The sequence below is a fragment of the Hippoglossus hippoglossus genome, chromosome 5 (genome assembly GCF_009819705.1).
Source record: "Hippoglossus hippoglossus isolate fHipHip1 chromosome 5, fHipHip1.pri, whole genome shotgun sequence".
Lineage (NCBI taxonomy): Eukaryota > Metazoa > Chordata > Actinopteri > Pleuronectiformes > Pleuronectidae > Hippoglossus > Hippoglossus hippoglossus.
This window is the reverse complement of record NC_047155.1, coordinates 25,508,684-25,526,798: the sequence shown is the minus strand read 5'-3', so window position 1 is coordinate 25,526,798 and position 18,115 is coordinate 25,508,684. Positions and strand designations below refer to the sequence as shown.

Sequence of the window (18,115 nt, the reverse complement as noted above, 5' to 3'; positions counted from 1 at the left end):
GTGTGGATCCATCCATCCACCCATCTTTCTGTTGTGTTTTTGTGTGTAGCTTTTTTTTACTTGTGTGTAAATTTGTTCTATCTGACTTATCTTGTTATTGTTTTCATGGCTGTTCCTATATTGTCCCTTTTTTCTATCCTTTTCTCACTGTTTAAGAAGGGGCTCTAAACATAAAATGCTTTATATTGGGATAATATACATTATGGAGTGTGCCGAAAGATGCAGGTACATGTTTCTCATTAAAGGGCTAAAACATGAAAGCAAATATATATGTTTAACACATTTCGAAGCAAAATCTTAAACACGGTATGTCAGGGGTTTCTAGGCCGGTCGAGCCAGTGCAAACTGAAGACACATTAACGCTGAGTTTACTGCATCTGCTTAATGCAAAAAGGGCCGCACAACAACCACCAAGTGACAAGTGATAGTGGCCTCTATTTCACCTGAGAGACATAACTCAGTAAAACGGACTTCTAATTGACAGCTTGTATTGGCTCTGTATATTAGTGGGGAGACAAGTGTCTTGAGGGGGCTTTTCATGTGCCTGAAGAAGCCTGACATGTTGGAATTATTTCCCCGTTGGTCTTAAAAACCAAACCTTAATTGGATTACTTCAGCACAAATTGGCAGATATAAAAAGAGTCGGCGAAGCAACTGTATGGAGAGCAATCAAATGCCGGCACGCCAGCTGAACTATTTGCAAATAAATCTCAAACTCCAGATTGCAACTGAGCTTGCCAAGCTTTCACCAGATAAACCCCCCAAAAGGATACAAGCTCCAAACAATTACAATCAATTCCAGACTAGCGTCATTTTTAACCACAGCAGACCAGTGCATGAATCAGTGATATCTGTTAGGTGGATGTCAGTCGGGGGGGATGTAATCCAAGCAGCTGTCGTGTTCCCAGTAAGAGAAGAGTCGGAGCAATGAAAGGACACATCTGCTGCAATTAGACCCAAAATATGAAGAAGGTTGCTTGAAGTTTTAATGCAGATATTCATACAAGCCATTTGGCACATCCATTTCGTGCCACATGTTCCTCAAATATCACTGGAGTGTGTAGCAGCTGAAGAGGAAATAGGCTCCCAATTTGCACAGCACAGTAACCTTTGCAGCGATCTAAAATAATAGCTTGACACTTATTTACACATATTTCCTTTCTTGCCGAGAGTTTGACAAGAATGTTGATAGCATACTCATGTCTGTATGTTAAATATAGAGCTACGGCAGGAAACTGTTACCTTACAGGCACAAAGACTGGAAGCAAGAGGAAATTGCCAGTCTGGCTACCTGGCTCTGCCCAATGCAAGCTGTAAAACCACAACTTACTGTTTTAAAACTTTGTTTTCTGTGTTAAATTACTTCCTGTATAAAAATTTTGCTTTTTCCTAAAGTGTGTTTCCTTAATTAAATAAGGAAACATAAATTAAATAAGGACTGTTTCTTTCTGGCTTATTCTAATTTGTCACGTCACAGTTTCTTAAAATGTTTTCTTACACTTCTCATTATAACAGAGAGAGATCTCTAACTTGTTTCGCTCCGTTGCTGCATTGTACAGCTGTATGCAGTGCTGTTTGTAGTGTTATTCGTCACATACTTGTTTGGGCTGTTGTCCATAACGTTTTTACCATTCAAACAGTCAAACTTGCTCGTGCACCCCACCTTACACCATAGAGTGAATTCATTCTGTGGGAAACGCTGAGTGAAGATCTGTTGATGACTCATCTTGAACTCATCTGCATGATTTGGTGAAAATAACTAATCACAAAAAATAACACACCATTGACCTTTAGCTTTTTGGTACAAACAGCTAGCAGAGCGGTCTAAAAATATGCCTTTTTTAATTGTCAGTGGGGAAAACCGTTGCTAGGATTAAGAGCTAGGTTGAAGTCTGATTTCATCTTTTCTCCCTCGCACTCCTGATATTACAGTGCTGGTGTGGGAGGTTATGGCTAAGTCAGCTCTCCTGCTCCAGATTTGATTTAAATGCTTCTTGTAACTACACCCTGCCCACATTTCACTGTGAAATATGTCACACAGCGGAAGGAAAAAGTCTTATTTTACAACGTATATAATTAATCCAGGGTGCTGTTTGCCCTCAGCTTGAGAAACAACAGTGATGAATAGCGGCTGCACAACAGTTAAAACTCAGCTGACATTGAAATCAGGCAGCAAATTAAGGCAGAAATCAAAGCAGCCTCAGCTGGAGGCTTCTGACAGCGAGGCTGTCGCACTTCTCATGGCCTGACCACGACTCATCGAGCCTGAGCTGAGCAAAACTCACTTGGAAATCTCTCGGTCCCCCATAGCAACAGATGTAAGGGTTTGACTACCAAATCAAAGGTGCGACTGAAACAGCTGGATCTTAAACAGCACAGGCCCGACCAAACACTGAGAGCCTCAGAATGCATCCACCCATCTGAAAACATGTCAAACATTACGATCTCATTCCCATTTTGTTTCTCACTCAGCCAGCTCCTAATTACCAGTTTAAAACAGACATCTGTTTGCTTGCTTGCCAACAGAGATGAACAGTCGATAAAAAATACACAAAAACGAGAGTGCAGTGTTTTACCTCCGGAGTGCGGTGGAGGGCCACACAGCAGAACCACTCCTTGACCTTCACGCACCGATACAGAGCTCCTTCTGTGGGTCTTGAAGTCTTCCAAGTCTGAAAACAAAGAAAAAGAGCAGTCAGCAAAATATCTCCACAGGTCCGAGGCTGATACAAAAATGCTGTCATGAACAAATGACTGTGTTGTCCCATGTTTTTCCTACATCGTTGTTTTTTTTTTTAGTCTTACTTCTATTCAAGGTCACAGCCTACGGAGCCTAAAGCTGCTCACAGCAGGCGAGCAAACACAACAGGTCGCCAGTCTATTATAGAGCTCACACTCACACTTTAGCAGAAAGTTCCCGGCCTATAGTTCTTTGTACTGAGGCTTAACCCTGACAAATTGCAGCACTTTAAACTCCATGGGCCAAGGTTCAAACCAACATAGTGTGTGAGACAGCAGAGCAAACCACTGAACCACTGCACCTCCCTAATCAATTAAATACAAATACCCCAACATCATTATCTTCTGTGTCTTTACAAGTGTTCGGAAACAGTTTTTTGGTGGTAAACAGCCTTTGGCTTTGCTTCAGGCCAAATCAGCCCCTGTGTGTGTCTGTGTATATTGTGGATTTCCACGGCTCATTGTGATGGTACAACAGGTATCAGATAGAATAAATTAGAGGGCCCTGGTGGGGACATGCGCTTCACTGTACTGGCACATGTATAAAGATTTTATGGAAAAGAACCACCACACCAAAGGTGTCAGTATGTGGGATAACCTAGATGACATATGTATATATGCAATTTATAAGTGTATTTTTGGGTAAAATTACATATCCAAATCATAGTATATAACTTTACACAATATATAAAGTTAGCAGTGGAACGCTGGATTTATAATGAGCACCAATGCTAATGTATTTATATGAATATTGTAGAGGACAATCAAAATAATTCTAGTAAGATCACTTTTTGAGAAGAATGACAATTTGTGTTCCTTGCCACTTTTCCCTTTATATTCTTGATCATTCAAATTATTTATGGAGCATCAGCATTACCCTACTTGCTGTAAACTGCAGTGGATCGTGACTACTTCAACACTGCATTTGCGGGGTTATAACATCTGGGTGAAAATCAGTTTTAAAAGATCTCATTTAAAAACCTTTTCTTATGGAAAACAATAAAAAACACTGAAGCTGATGAGCCTTGAGAAAGCTTCAATATGCCAAATGAGACAAACATCATATTTTATGATTCAAATGTCCACAGGAGACTGAATTAAAAAAACAACATTCTGTGGAATTTTGGACAATAAAGTCTAGTTTCCATCCAAATTAAAAAGCTAAATTTAACCAGGATTGTTGCACATTTCTATTTACTACTGTTCTATGATTAATAGGAGATATGTGGTGTTGCTAATTCTTCAAATATAAGTGGGTGTCAATTTTATTTTTACTGAGAAAAAACAACAAAGAAAACATGGTCAAAATGTGATATTTATGACTCAGGATACATCAGTGTGTGTTGTTTGTCAAATTTGTGTTACATCCCTGTAATGCCTGCTGGCTGATAGCTTCTCATTGTTTGAATACTCTGATGGCTTTACCAACAGCTTGGCTGAACGTGTGTGTGTGTGTGTGTGTGTGTGTGTGTGTGTGTGTGTGTGTGTGTGTGGCCTCCTACGACATACAATATAGATATAAACCTGCTAAATAATTGCACACTTTAGTCAAGAGTATAACTGTACCCTGTATCCTGCTGTAGTAAGTATATGTTGCAAATTATTAATGGAAGTCCTGCATGAAATAAATGTTAGAATAAAAAAAAGAAGAGAAAACAATAGTGACACACATCCACTGATATGTGCAGAGCAGCAATGTGCAGCCCCGCTGCAAAGCAGAGAGGGTTGCAGTGGCGGGTCACACATGAGGGATTTTAATAGCTTCGGTGGTAATCAGGTTACCTTTCATTCATCACGCCTACCACCACTGAACATTACAAAACTATTGCTGGTATTGTTTTGACAACAAAGTACTAAAGTGAGCTAATTTTCATCTGACAGTTGATGGAAACAATAGCAGGTCATAACCACTTCCAATGATTGCCTACACTAATGGTGTATATCCTGTTGGAGCTGTGTAAATGTAATTCATACATCACATGGTGGCTCCACGTCTGCACTCATCACTGAGTCAGTGGGTGGGAGGGGATAAATATTTTCCAATTGGAGCTACTTCATTTTGAAAATGGCTTGTTAGGCTGTTTTAAAATACAATGCACTGCAAAAGAAAACACGAATCAGTCACTACACTATACAGAAGCATTTCTTAAATTGAAAAGTTTAAAATACACAGACACTATCAGTTGTTTTCAATTGTCTAGTCTTATTTATTTAATTTTTGCAATAATTATGTTTCAAACTAAATAACTGTCCAAACAAAATTAACATATGAAGACGACTGATTAAGTGGATTAATTAACCTGAATTAACCTCGCTCTATAACATGCAAGTTTACACTCTGGAGTCAGTGTGAGCGGCGGCGAGGACACGAGTGCTCCCTTTGCAGACCTGCTCGCTGCAAAACAGCAAGCGATCCACTTTGGAATGAGATTACTGATTAGTTCAGCTCCAAGTGATCTAAATGTAAAATTACTGGGCTCACTGATTTATGAAGAGGACTATAAGGTCAGTTAATGTATGTCGTATTGGCTGCAGGACAAGTCAATTAAGAAGCAGCCTTTAATTATTTCTTTAAAAATAAATCTCTTTTGAACCCACAAGCACAGTTAGACTAACAGCTATTTAAGACTCTTAAGCTCTATTAAGGAAGCCGTACCTGATACCTTTCTTAAGATTAATGCCAGATATGGTTCAGATGGATGAGTCCACTAAGTGTCTTGTTTAAGCCATATGGAGAGGTGTGTGTGTCACCTTTAAAACATAAACCACGATGGAATTGCCTGGAATTAATTGATATCAAAATGTTTTCATAGAGTGCTGCATTTCGAGAAAGACCATCAATTTTTTCGACCTTGCCTCACGTGACCTCTGCTCGGGCCGGATGGCGGCACGACTGGCCGTGTCAGTGCGAGTGCGAGCCCCCAGGAGCTGATCGTACGTGGCAGTGTTTGTGCTCCAGTTGCTGCCCACCTGCTGCGGCAGAAACCGAGACCCCGCGCCGCAGTGGGTTTCACAGAGGATTGTTTGTGTTTGTGTGACAGCGAAGGACTCCCACCTCTATGAGATAAACTGAAAGATGGCATGAGAGAGACACTGCCTATGCTGGGAGAGTGGTTTGGTGTTGTGGTGTCCTCCGCACCAACTTGACCAAGTTTTGAAAGTTTATCTGTCAGTCAACCACAAGAACTGTGAAATTTATGGGTAAAAATGTAGCCTTAATTGTAAAAAAAAAATTTATTTCTAGCAATAAACTGGACAATGATTTTGAACGGCTTTATTACATTTTATTGACTTCTGTAACTGATGTGTTAGCCTGATAAGCGTTGACTGCTTTCCTTTTCTTTTCTTACCTGTTAAAAGATCTGTCCACTTCCATCTCTCTGTCTGAAACCTGAATCTTGACAGCACTGAGAATATGAAAGCATTCTTGTTGGTTCATTCTTTCCAGTGTGCAGCAGATTTACTCAGCTTCTCACACACCATTTCTTTGCCCTGGTCATGCACGCTCCCCTGCAATGCCTCCATACCCCCCAGGTGGGGTCAGCTCCACAGTTTGAGAAGCATTTGAGTTTCCTAACCTGAGCAGACTGACATATTTGGATAACTGGGCTGTAGCATTGAGCAGTGGTGAAAAGTAACAGGTAAAAAAGAAATGTACTCAGTAGAGCACATACCTCTGCCAAGGCCCAATAGTGACCTAAATATAATCAAACTGCACCAAATCACGCACACAATTTGACAGATTTTTTGAAATTAGGATTGAATAATTTTTCCTAGGAAATTAGTAAAAATGTAAGAAAAATAAATAGCCCCATCTCCCAATATTAAAGAGAGTGAAAATAAAATCCTCGATTAGCCCACTGTCCGTATTCACAACAAGATTTAATGGGTTCTTCCGTGACACATTCTACACCTTTACACAACATTTCTGTGGTAATCTCTTCAATTTTGTTTTTATGTGTAATCTTGCTCATACACATACAAATACACACACAGGTGAAAACATAACCTCCTTGGCGGAGATAATAATTTACTCAATTACTGTGACCAACTTTAATACAGTGTTGAGGTAACTGTATTTGACACAGATTTCTATTGTGTGCTAGTTTTTACTTCAACCCCGCCAAATTTCAAAGGTCAATGAATTACATTTTATATTTTCATTTGTCAACTGGGCATATTCAAGCTTTTCCATACAAAATCGATCATTATTTGATTATAGAAGCCCCGTTTTTTTGTTTTTTTTTTGTGAAAAAAGTAAAAATGTTCAAGCGCACAATTGTATTGATGAACCTACAGAGAATAATGAGCTGAATCTGCACTTCCCCTCAGCCTTACACCACTCCTTTCTCCCTGTTCCATGTCTCGCTTACAGATTTAACGGTAAAACAATTGAAGAATGCTCAGGATTATTAATGACGCATAGTGCAATGTGTTGTAAATACTACCAGCAGACAACCCTTTCTGGAGTTGGGCTAACTCAGCAGTGAGCACAAAACTGTGCTGCTGTTTCTACACTTAAAAGTATAAAGCACGTCATATTGGCAGATTCCCTGCTTTTTGTTAATTGTCAATGTCTCTTGGAGATTTGTATCAATTCGGTGGAATGTGTGCCTCCTCCTCTGGGAGTCTTGATGAGAATTGGCTAGTGACAGCAACAGCAGAGATGAGAGAAAGTGCTTGAGAACAGTTTTGAAAGAAAGTGTCAATCAAAATTATCAGACACATTCTGTAATAATACAGGCACACGGCCTCTAGCGATGTTTAAACATAAATAAATTGGGTTTTACCAAAGCAAAGATGTTAGAAACAATGCAGGCCAGACTCATCCCTAATATTCTAACCAATGCAAATCAGGGCAGTCGCATCATGAACTTTTATTCCAGTGCACTAGTAGATCTGCTTCTTACGTCTGGCATCTAAAATGTGAATTATTTCCACATCATCAAGTGGTACAAGAAGAAACTACTCATAAAATCCAAACCTGCTCATTTGATATATGTTCTTGTTTGCCTGCGTTCCTCATTGGAAAAACAACACCGAACCCGCTGTCTATACACACCAGAATAATTGAGCATCTGAGTGCGGTCCATAGACGCGATGACAAATTTGCTGTCTAAACTAATTTTTACCCTGCAAATCACTGTCCCTCCCAATTATATCTTGTGGGCTGTGAAATCGTGGCTCGACATGGAGGGGTGGTGACCAAGTCGTTAAAAGTGCTTAGAACCGAGAGACAGAGCAAAGGCGTCTATAGATGTGGATTTAAGATGCTTTCCCGTAGCTTTATGATGTGTGGGGAATTCAATCTGGTCCCTGGGCTTAAATTACTGTAGGTGATTTATTTTTTTACAGCTTGTCATATTTTACAAATTGCTACTTTTCAGTGTCTTTTAAAGGGGAAGGCTGGCTGTCTGGTTATCTCTTAACTGTCAGTCAAAGGTGATTAATGTTACAGCGAGGCTAATTGACTTCCCTGTTGTCGGTGGGCTTTATCTCGGACTGGCGAGACATCAGAGATCCCTGATTTCAGACTCGTTGCTGAAATATCTACTCTGCTTTTTCTTCAGATTTTCTTTTTGGTTAGAGGACTTATTTTGGTTAGTCCCTCAACCACTCTTGGAGATACACAAAACACAACAAATAGGAAAACAGTGTTTTCAAAATCAAGGATCTTGAATTGATGGAAAAAAAAACATTATTTTGAGACTTGTTGAAATAATGCGGCCACTCCAAAATGGCGATAGAAGCTTTTTTTTTTTTTTTTTGTAGCTCCGCCATTTACTTTCATCTGAAGGCACGATAGAAGGTTAGATAAAAGCACCCAAGCCTCCCCAAAATACGAGCCTAGAACAAAGTGGACACGCGCGAGAGACATCTAAGGTAGTGAATTTATTCCCAAAAAGTCTTTTTGACACTATTTTGGGCTGAGATCAAAGCTGTTGTGATTTGTGAAGTGGTGATGTCTACTGCACTAAAACCACTGATTGCCCTTGTCCACATCCACAGACGTGGCCTCGCTCGTGCTGAAAGCATGCTGCAATAGTGGTAAAATCGGCCCCCCCCCCCCCCCCCCCCCACACACACACACACACACACACACACACACACACACACACCATATCGCTCCCCATCTATCTACGCTGAACATCCCCCCCAAAAAAAGAGCAAAAGAAGCATTGTTGTGAAAAGGGCACAAGGAGAGCAGAGAAAAGCATCATTTACAATATGGTACGGCCGATGCCTTCAGATGCAGTGGGGACTTGGAGGCCACCAAAGGCATGCTTTTCTGAGCACACACAGCTGTGCAGATATTCACTTTGAGTTCAAAAGAAACCGCACACAGTTTGCCTGCGAGGGACACTTCAAACAACATCTCTTTTAAAGCAGTCACACAAAGGAACAGCAGTACACGTAACTGCTTTAAAAGATATTCATTAAAAAGTAAAACATGCTAATGTTTTCTGCATTGAATTACACATAATCTTCGGAGTCATTTTCAAAAGGGGAAGCAGCTAACAATGATTAATGGCCTCAGAACGCGTGAAAGCGATGTCCCATCTAGACACATTAGCGTCACTTATTACAAAACCTGGGCTGGTGTTACACAGTGAAATGATCTAGATGAGGCTGATGATCACATCCCAGACGTACGAGCTTCTCTAAAACCAGCGTAACTTCATCATACTTCAACGAGCCTGTCCGACCATCACCGTGAAATTTATCACAAGCTGCGACTCCTCAAGGATGCTCCTTGTCTTCAGGTGGAGGGGGGGGGGGGGGGGGGGGGTAATATGGGTGTCACAGCTCAAGTTTGTTGTTATAGTAAATAACAGTAAATGATATTGAAATGTTTTCTTTCAATGAGAGCATTTCGTGTGGTTTTTAATTACACTGAATTGAATTTCAATTTTTTTTAATGAAGCTAAGTTCAGGTATCTTTTATAACTTTAACTAATTGACTTATTAATTAAATGCTTGTTTACATTTGTATATACTTTCATCTCTATTCTATGCTGCAAACACACATATGGTGGTTCAATGGACAATCAAAAAAAAGTGTTGAAAATCACATTACTTCTCTGTGCGCATGCCATTAAATATTGTTAAAATGTTGAATCGAGGTCTCTCCTGATTGAAATGGATTTGTTAAGCATCTCTGACTCTAACCCTCAAGTATACAAGGTGGACCAAATGTTAGAAAACTTCTCAGTAGGAATGAACACAAACCACAGACTGGCAAGTTAAGTCCTCACTTCTTGACAATTTCAAAAACTTTACCTCATTACTTAATAGATAAATGATTTGTTGCAGGACTTGTATTAGACTGAATTAGAGCCGGTGCACCTAATAAAGCAGCAACTGACTGTAATTCTTGCTTCTCTTTCTCTACATGCACCAAGCAGCAGGAGTTAATGAGGTGTAAATAGCAGTATTCACTATTCAGCTGAAATCCATTTAATACACGTCATTCCTTCCTCGAGGGGCCGTTGGAGACCAGCTGGTTTTGACAACAAAGAGTTCAGTTACACACATAAAAACAATGGGGAAATATTAAATATGTTCATGTGAAGATAAAGAAATGAAGCAAACGAGCAAGTGTGCAGAGTTTGGCCCAGAAATAACCCTCGTGACATCACCAGGGTTATTTCCTCAGTAATAACAACTCCTCCAGGGTCCCACAAGACTATTTACGTGCTGCTTTCAGGGTGGTCAGTGTGGATGGTTGGTGAACATCGTGCAGGACTTAGTCCTCAAACACAGGCTGCACATCCGGACTCCCAACAAAAGCCCTTTAGTTCAAGTTGGCGGAGGATTGTGGCTTTGGTTCAGTGTGAATAATGTAAACTCATTGTTGGTTGTGCCTATTGATGACTTTGTCAGTATTGAGGTAAGACGACAAGCTTTACCTCACCTTGAGCGCCTAAATGTGATCATAAAAACAGACATGCTTTATTGGTGTGAGCTGCTATGTTGTGGAAAATTAGAAGTAAGAAATGTTCGTATACCATTTTTTCTCCTCCCCATACTGACAACAGGACTTTGAATATTGGCCAATAACAAGCACCGATTCAAACCCAGTGCATGTACTTTCAGCTTTATGCTACTAACGCTGTGATGATTGATGTAATTGTTATGTGGCCTGGCTCAGGTGAAACCCTTTAATGAATGCCACAGAACTGTGACGTTTTACTTATGGGACTTTCCAGGGTGAAATATTGCCAAATTACTGACTTTTTAGCTATAGCTCTGTCGGACACTACACTGCCACAAATCACTGCTTTGCCATTCAAAATACAGCACTTGTCAGAGGCAGTAAAGCACAACTGCTGTTTTGGAGCAGCAGTGAAGAAGTGATTTCCGGTGAAAGAAAATTGCAGTTTTATCCGGGTGAAACTAATATACATTAAAGATGTGGTATCTGATCTGTAGATAAGCATACTCGCAGATGTCCAATGCGAAATTTCCAGCAATATCTGAGGAATTTCCGATGCTAGTATCTGTATCAGAACATCTCTATAAAAATATACAGTCTGTGAATGTTTTGCAAATACAGTCTGTATAAACATTTTCATGACTTGACTCTAAATACAATCGTTAACTTTACCAAGTTAAGTCAATAAGTCATTTATAGGAAGCAGAGCTGAACCATGAACATCATCCCCTCTAACAACAAACTGTAGTCACATCTTGTCTTTTTTAGGGATGTAAATTAAATCAGTGACTAGATTAAAGTGTTCAAATACTGTAAATAAACAAGGCATAAAATACCGTTCAGCTTAAACTGGCATCACAGATGATGCTGACACTTCTTTTTAACAGCATCTGTATTATCTCTGTTCTCCCATTTCCCCGAGTCTCAGACACAGCCACCATTTATCTTTCGGCCTGGATGGTTCTCAGAGAGCGGTAAACAGTAAATCCTGGGAATGTTATGCCACCTTATAGCAGGTTCTCAAGAGTGATAGCTTGATAGTGTACCGCAGATAAAAAGTAAAAGCCAGAGTACACCCATTAGCTATTTACACCTCATTAACTAAGTCAATATGCTCACTCCACATTATCACAACAGATGAGAGGAGTCTGGAGGATTATTTGCATTTAAATGAGGTGTTCATGTGCCCCCCTCAAGGCTTTTAGGCCTACTCTGGTGACATCGGGAATTTTCACCCTGATATGCTTGGCAAAATATTAGCTTGTCTAACACTGATTTGACACCGCATCAGCAGCTGCATACAAACTCCCACACAATGCAGGGAGTGTTTCAAGGCAAGCTCTTTTTTCAAAATCTTTTTCTTTTTACTTGGACCTTCGTGACATCTCTAGTCGTGCAGCGGCGTCATGTAAACTTCAATGCTGAATAAGCTCCGCATCGCATTCAAAGCACAGCCCTGATCGGTGCCACCCATAAAAGAGGCCCACGCGGTGATTCCCATATTGAATGTACGGCCTTTTCATCAGTATGAATTATGGGTGTACATCTTTTACATAATCACTGATACAGAATCAATAGACATACTAATCAAGGGCAGCAAGTATTGAGTGGGAGCGCCCACTGCCCATCAGTTATCCTTGCCTCAGGAGGTAGACAGCCACAACCCCTGAGAGGAGTAGCATCATCATCAAAAGTTTGTGACACGGAGAGCGGATGCTGAAGCATTTTGGAGTACTGCCAATCTCAAGAATAACCTTGAGGGCATTGTGGAGTATGTTCACTAATGATGTTCGCCCCAAAGACAGCATTTGCAGAAGAACTTTGTTTTATTGTCCTATGTGTCTGCTCTTGACTACAGAATATAGAATGGGTACAAGTTCAGGATACTGAGCACAGACACAACTTCACCCTTACTGTGCTGTGAAAATTCAATGTGACTTCAGCCACACCAATAATGGGTTGTGGAAAGATTACTCACGAGGAACGAAATGAAGACGCCACCAATGTGGATTTAATTAAAGAAAAGGGAGAAATCCTTCACACCAATCACTGAATGACTAAATTAGAATGCACAGCATGTTCAATGGCTACAACCTGGAAACTCTGCTCCCACTGACTCACTATCAGGATTTCTTTATCAGATGTTGCCTAGTTCCTTCAAGATGAGTCAAAACAATTACCAAGAGCACTGACTTGTTTGGTAATTTACAAAAAACTATCACCTTAAAAATGTCTTGGACTTTGGGTTTGCACGCGCTAAGATTTTGCACAATACTACAAAGAAAAATGCTATGTTCTCACGACTTGACCTTTGCATGTACATGTAATAAACTATAGACAACAACTGTTGAACGATTCCAATTAGTGCTTGAGCTCTGCAGTTATTACTGATTCAGACAGACACCAGGGGGCGGCTGCTTTGACACGTTGAATGTCACTGGTTTAAGGTTGTTTAAGGTTGTTTAAGGTGCTACTCAAACCTCACTTAATCTGTTGTTATTAGTGCTACAATGTTACAGGGTTAAAGCTGTCTTTCACTTTTTTCATTTCTAGTTTTTGGGCCACTCAAGTGACAGAATTCCAAAACAAGATGAACACTATATACACATCTGACATATTATGGAATCATATTCAATAGGGCTGTCGTACTAGAGTCCAAAGGTTCTGCAAACATGGAGCTACAGGTCTCTGTTTCTGGTCACCTGTAGAATGTAACCCAATGTAACTGCTTTGTTCTCCAACAACCCCAAAAATACACCCATGCTCAACATACATGTATGGCTAGTCCAGTCCAATACCTTGGGGTTATCAGATCTTTTTCACTTGAAAATAACTGTGTGCTTTTACTGGAAATGACTCAGATGAGAGCGACGAGACTGAATCGAAAGAGTAAAACCAAAACAATAAGCTTGGGTATTAAATGAACAACAATCCCCCAAAAAAACAACGGTAAGATAAAAGAAACAATTGTAAAAAACAGTAATAAAAGATGAGAACAAAAAAGCTCTGTAGAATTGAAGGAAACTGTGAAGTGGGTACAATTCTCTGCGGTTTTGTCATTACAGGAGAAACTCATGCACATTTCATTTCATTTAAGTACGCCTAGCATGACAATGCAGTGTTTATTATCTTCTGGTACAGACACTAATCGAATTGATTTAATCTAATTCACCTCTTTGCTAGCTCAAATATCAGCTTACAAACAATCTCTATCTTTAGCTGCTTCCAAATGCTCACAGTACGACTTAGTTGACAAGTATTCATAGAGTAGCGACGCTGTAATGTCACTGGAACTTGTATTAAATTAAACATGGAAATGAATCCTATAGAATTCAGTAATTATTAAAATAAGAAATGTGCTTTGAGGCTTCATATCTCCCAAATCCTGCCCGACACCCACCCACATGCTGTACCACCCATGAGGGTCCTGACCTGTAAGTACAGGCTTGGTCTCATGTCAGATCCAGAAAAGGAGCTCCTCTCGTCTTTGTTTGATTCCTGACACTGCCTGCCAGTCATGTAGTTAGATAAAGCAGGTTATGGAGTCCATCTTTAAGTTAGCTGAGACTGACTCATACTGGAAATAATGGCTGGCAAAGTCAGCTGCGGCTATCAGAAGCATTCTTCTCCCTCTGTCAAACAAGTTTGTGTTTTACAACTTGTGCGTCCAAAGTAACGATTTTTGACCCTCCCTTCAAAACACATGATACAGATCAAAAATGCATGCGTGGCCACCTTAAATAAAGGTTGTGTATTCTGGGTACTACGAAGCTTTTTCACAGTATACCTCAACTGTACTGTATTCTCTAATGTATTCAGCTCAATATATATTGGACCGGTGCAGGATCTATCTTATTGTGTCTCCTACAATGACTATGTAACACCAGTGGCCCCCACTCTCTATATGGACAATATATGTTTTGTTCTGTTTGCCCCAGGGGAGAGATTGTGAAGGTGTGTGCTGTGCAGGACTGACCAAAAGAGACAGTGCTCATCTTAACTTACTCAGCCAGATCGTACAGAAGCAAATACACCACTGTACTTCTGAGACTTTGCATTTTACAGCACCACGTTTAGACTACTCACATGTTCAAGTATAAGAAGAATAAGCAATGTTTGTCATATTTTGTGACTATAAACCTTTGCCACTTCCTTTATCAGGCTTTGGCTACACAGACAATATTTGTTAGCATTTTGTGGGATAAAAAAACAAACGCTTGTCCTGTCCTTCAACAACAAACAAAAACAATCATTTTCTTGTTCTGTTTTTACATCAAAAACACATTTCTCTTAGGATTAGATGCAAATCACAAGAAATTCCCCCAATAAAGCAGAACTAACACATATTTTAACAATCCCATCCCTCCATGCTTCAAACAAATACACCCTCAGATGCTCTCTCCCTGCATTATGTCCCACTGGATCTAAAAGGAAAAACATCAATTACAGGAAATAAGAAAGTCTCAGGACAGTACAAAATTAGATCTAAGATTTGAGAATCTTTAAAAGTCTCGACTTTTGAACTTTCAGGTGTAGCAGATGTGCATTTTTATAGCTGCAGATGATGACTCCCATTCTGGCTCTTTGACAGCTGTAATTACCACTGGGCTTATTAGAGGTATGAATAGGCTCAAAGTCTGTCTAGTGTTAAAATCTCAGCCAAATTATGTATAAAACTAATTACCACCAAAAGGTCACAACCTTTACCGGAGAGAAATGTGATAGGTGCTGAAACACCACTTGCACATAAAGTGTGCACGGAGTGTATTTGGCTGAAAGTCCGAGTTTGAGGAGCAAAGTATCTCTGCCCCCCCCTCCCTGATGGATAGAAAGAACCGAAGCACTTTATTTTCTTTAAATTTCTATGAAGAATTACATGACACTTTCCAGTAACACCAGATGACCTTTAAATTATTCGCTTGAACCTTCACCATTCAATCATGATGTGGAGTTAATTAAGCTACAACAAGAGTAATAAAGAAGATAGATGACACCCGGTCATACATGCACTTCCCCACTCTGACAACTGAAGGCTGGTAAGGTCAGAGCCTAACAATTGATCGAACTGTCATCTTATCAATGTGGAAATCCACCAGCAGAATCTGATTGTGGATTGAGTCGCCAAACAAATGGCCTGAGACATATTGGTGGCCTCGTCTCCAAACGCTAAACCTCAGAATCTAATCTGAGCAACCGATCACTCAGTAGCTGTTAATGCCATCATTTATGCCTGTCCGATACTGGCTCACACAGACAGCACTTATTGACTTCCTCCTGCTATAAGAATATGAAGCTCAGAGGCTGTCAGCTAGACTCATCCATCAAACCATCTATGATGATAATGGTCGGAAATCACTTAAAAAAGAATCATTAAAAACATTAATCTAAAGAACTGATAGTGCTGACATTGCACTTCGAAAGGTTCAATCTGTTTATAACCAATACCTAAATATCACTGAGAAACTGTATATATAAATCAGGTAAGTAGACACTGAAGTGCAGAGGTGGAAGGCACAGTTTTAAGTGTGTTACATTTAATTTACAGCTATGGTTGCAAGTTCCATTGCAGAGTATAGGGCTGCCACTAACAATTATTTTGATAATCGATTAATCTGTCGATTACTTTTTTGATTAATCGATTATTATCGGATAAAAAGACAAAAGCTACAATTGACCCTTTCCAGGAGTTTATTCATAAAGCAACTTAATTTTCTTGTACAATGCTGTCTTTATATTTATTATAGACATCTGCAACTTAATTATGATGATAATTCTGGATTCAGATATCTACAATTTGATTCTGACTTGTCATAATTCAAGGTCAAGGTTAAATTCACCTCAATTTAACCCCTAACCCTTAAGTTTGAACCTGTCAGAACGGTGTTGTAGATGTCACAAACTTGAATTATGAAAAGTCTGAAATAAATTGTAGATATCTAAAAGTGGAATGAAAATGTATTTATAATTTATTATAATATAATGTAATATAATATAATATAACAATTCAACAATTCTTAAAACTGAATTAATGATATTGTTGTGACATGATGTTACATATCTTACATAAAAAAAGTATTAATAGTCAAAACAAGTTTGAAGATATTTTAATTGTTCATTCTGGATAGTCAAACTTGTTTAAGAAAAGTTAAAGGCTGTCTGGGTGATGGGTTGAGTGTCTGTCGCTCACAGCTGCACTGACCTGAATTCACGTCTGTATTTATGTCAAACTTAGCAATGCAACATCGTCCAGCAGGTTGTTTTTGTGCTTTAGAACAAAAGCACTCTGAAAATTAAGGTTTGTGTTTTGTTTCACTGCTTTGTGTTGGCTATCAGCGCTCTCTCTCTTCATTCATCATATAGGTCTCTCTCTCTCTCTCTCTCTCTCTCTCTCTCTCTCCTCTTGAGTCAGGGGAAGCAACAGTTGTTAAAAGTGTGTGAACACTTTACGTTTAAACCTCAAAGAAAACTTCTACAAAGCTGATTTCACACAACATTACTGTGATGTGAACATAAGGTTGTAAACGACCCTTCAGTAAACCGAGAGAAGAAGAAGAAGAAGAAGAAGAAGAAGAAGAAGAAGAAGAATGGCTCCAACAGTTTTCTTTTCAGGTTCACACCAAAGTGATGTTGTGCTGCTGTTCCAAGTGAAGTCAGCTTGACACAGTTTGCAGCGAACAATCCAAGAAGGCTTTAATAAAAGGTGTTCTCCCACTTGTGACGACTTGTCACTGCTGCATCCTTAGCTGTGTTTGTGTCTGCCATTTACGGCGTCGTCACGTGACCGAAGCAAGGCACAGGATTGGCTGGTTTACTGCCCCTACCCCTGGAGATGCTGCCACAGTGTGTGTCGTGCATTATAAGAGACCTGACTAATCGATTACTAAATTAGTAACCAACTATTTTTATATTCGATTACAATCGATAAGCCCTATTGCAGAGACACATAAACATGCAATCAGCTGATTACAAGTGATGGACCACTTACAAGTAATGGTCAACTAACCAGAAGGTTGGTGGTCCGATCCCCGGCTCCTCCGTCCCTGACAGCTGTGCCAGCAGTGTGTGAGTGACGTATTTGAGAAAGTGCTGCACATAGATGCACTGTATGAATGTGTGTGTTAATGGCTGAGAGGTAAAAGTGGACTCTAAAACCCTTTGAGTAGTCATCAAAACTAGGAAAGTGCTATATAGTGTAAGTACAGACCATTTTCAATTCTAGATTAAACTACCCAGCAGCTCCATTTGGAGCAACTATAGGCTAATACCATAATGTAACACTCAAAGATTATGATCAAATGAATAATGAATAATTTTCACTTTAAATGCTTTGTACACTTTGCTTTGAATACTTCTCGATGTTTTCAGCCTCTTGGGGGAAGCAAAAAAAAACTATAATCATCTTATGAAGTTGATTTGGCAAACATGTTCGCAGATTAAATA

General features: G+C 39.6%; 1 protein-coding gene across 3 annotated transcripts in view; it reads right to left on the bottom strand.

Annotated features, from left to right (window-relative positions):
* cntn4 (contactin 4) overlaps positions 1–18,115 on the bottom strand; it is a 153,836-nt gene that overhangs the window by 74,323 nt on the left and 61,398 nt on the right. For all 3 annotated transcript variants that reach the window (XM_034585918.1, XM_034585917.1, XM_034585919.1), the window contains exon 5: positions 2,577–2,672. In XM_034585918.1, coding sequence (XP_034441809.1) covers positions 2,577–2,672 — 96 coding nt within the window. The remainder of the gene's footprint in view (positions 1–2,576; positions 2,673–18,115) is intronic.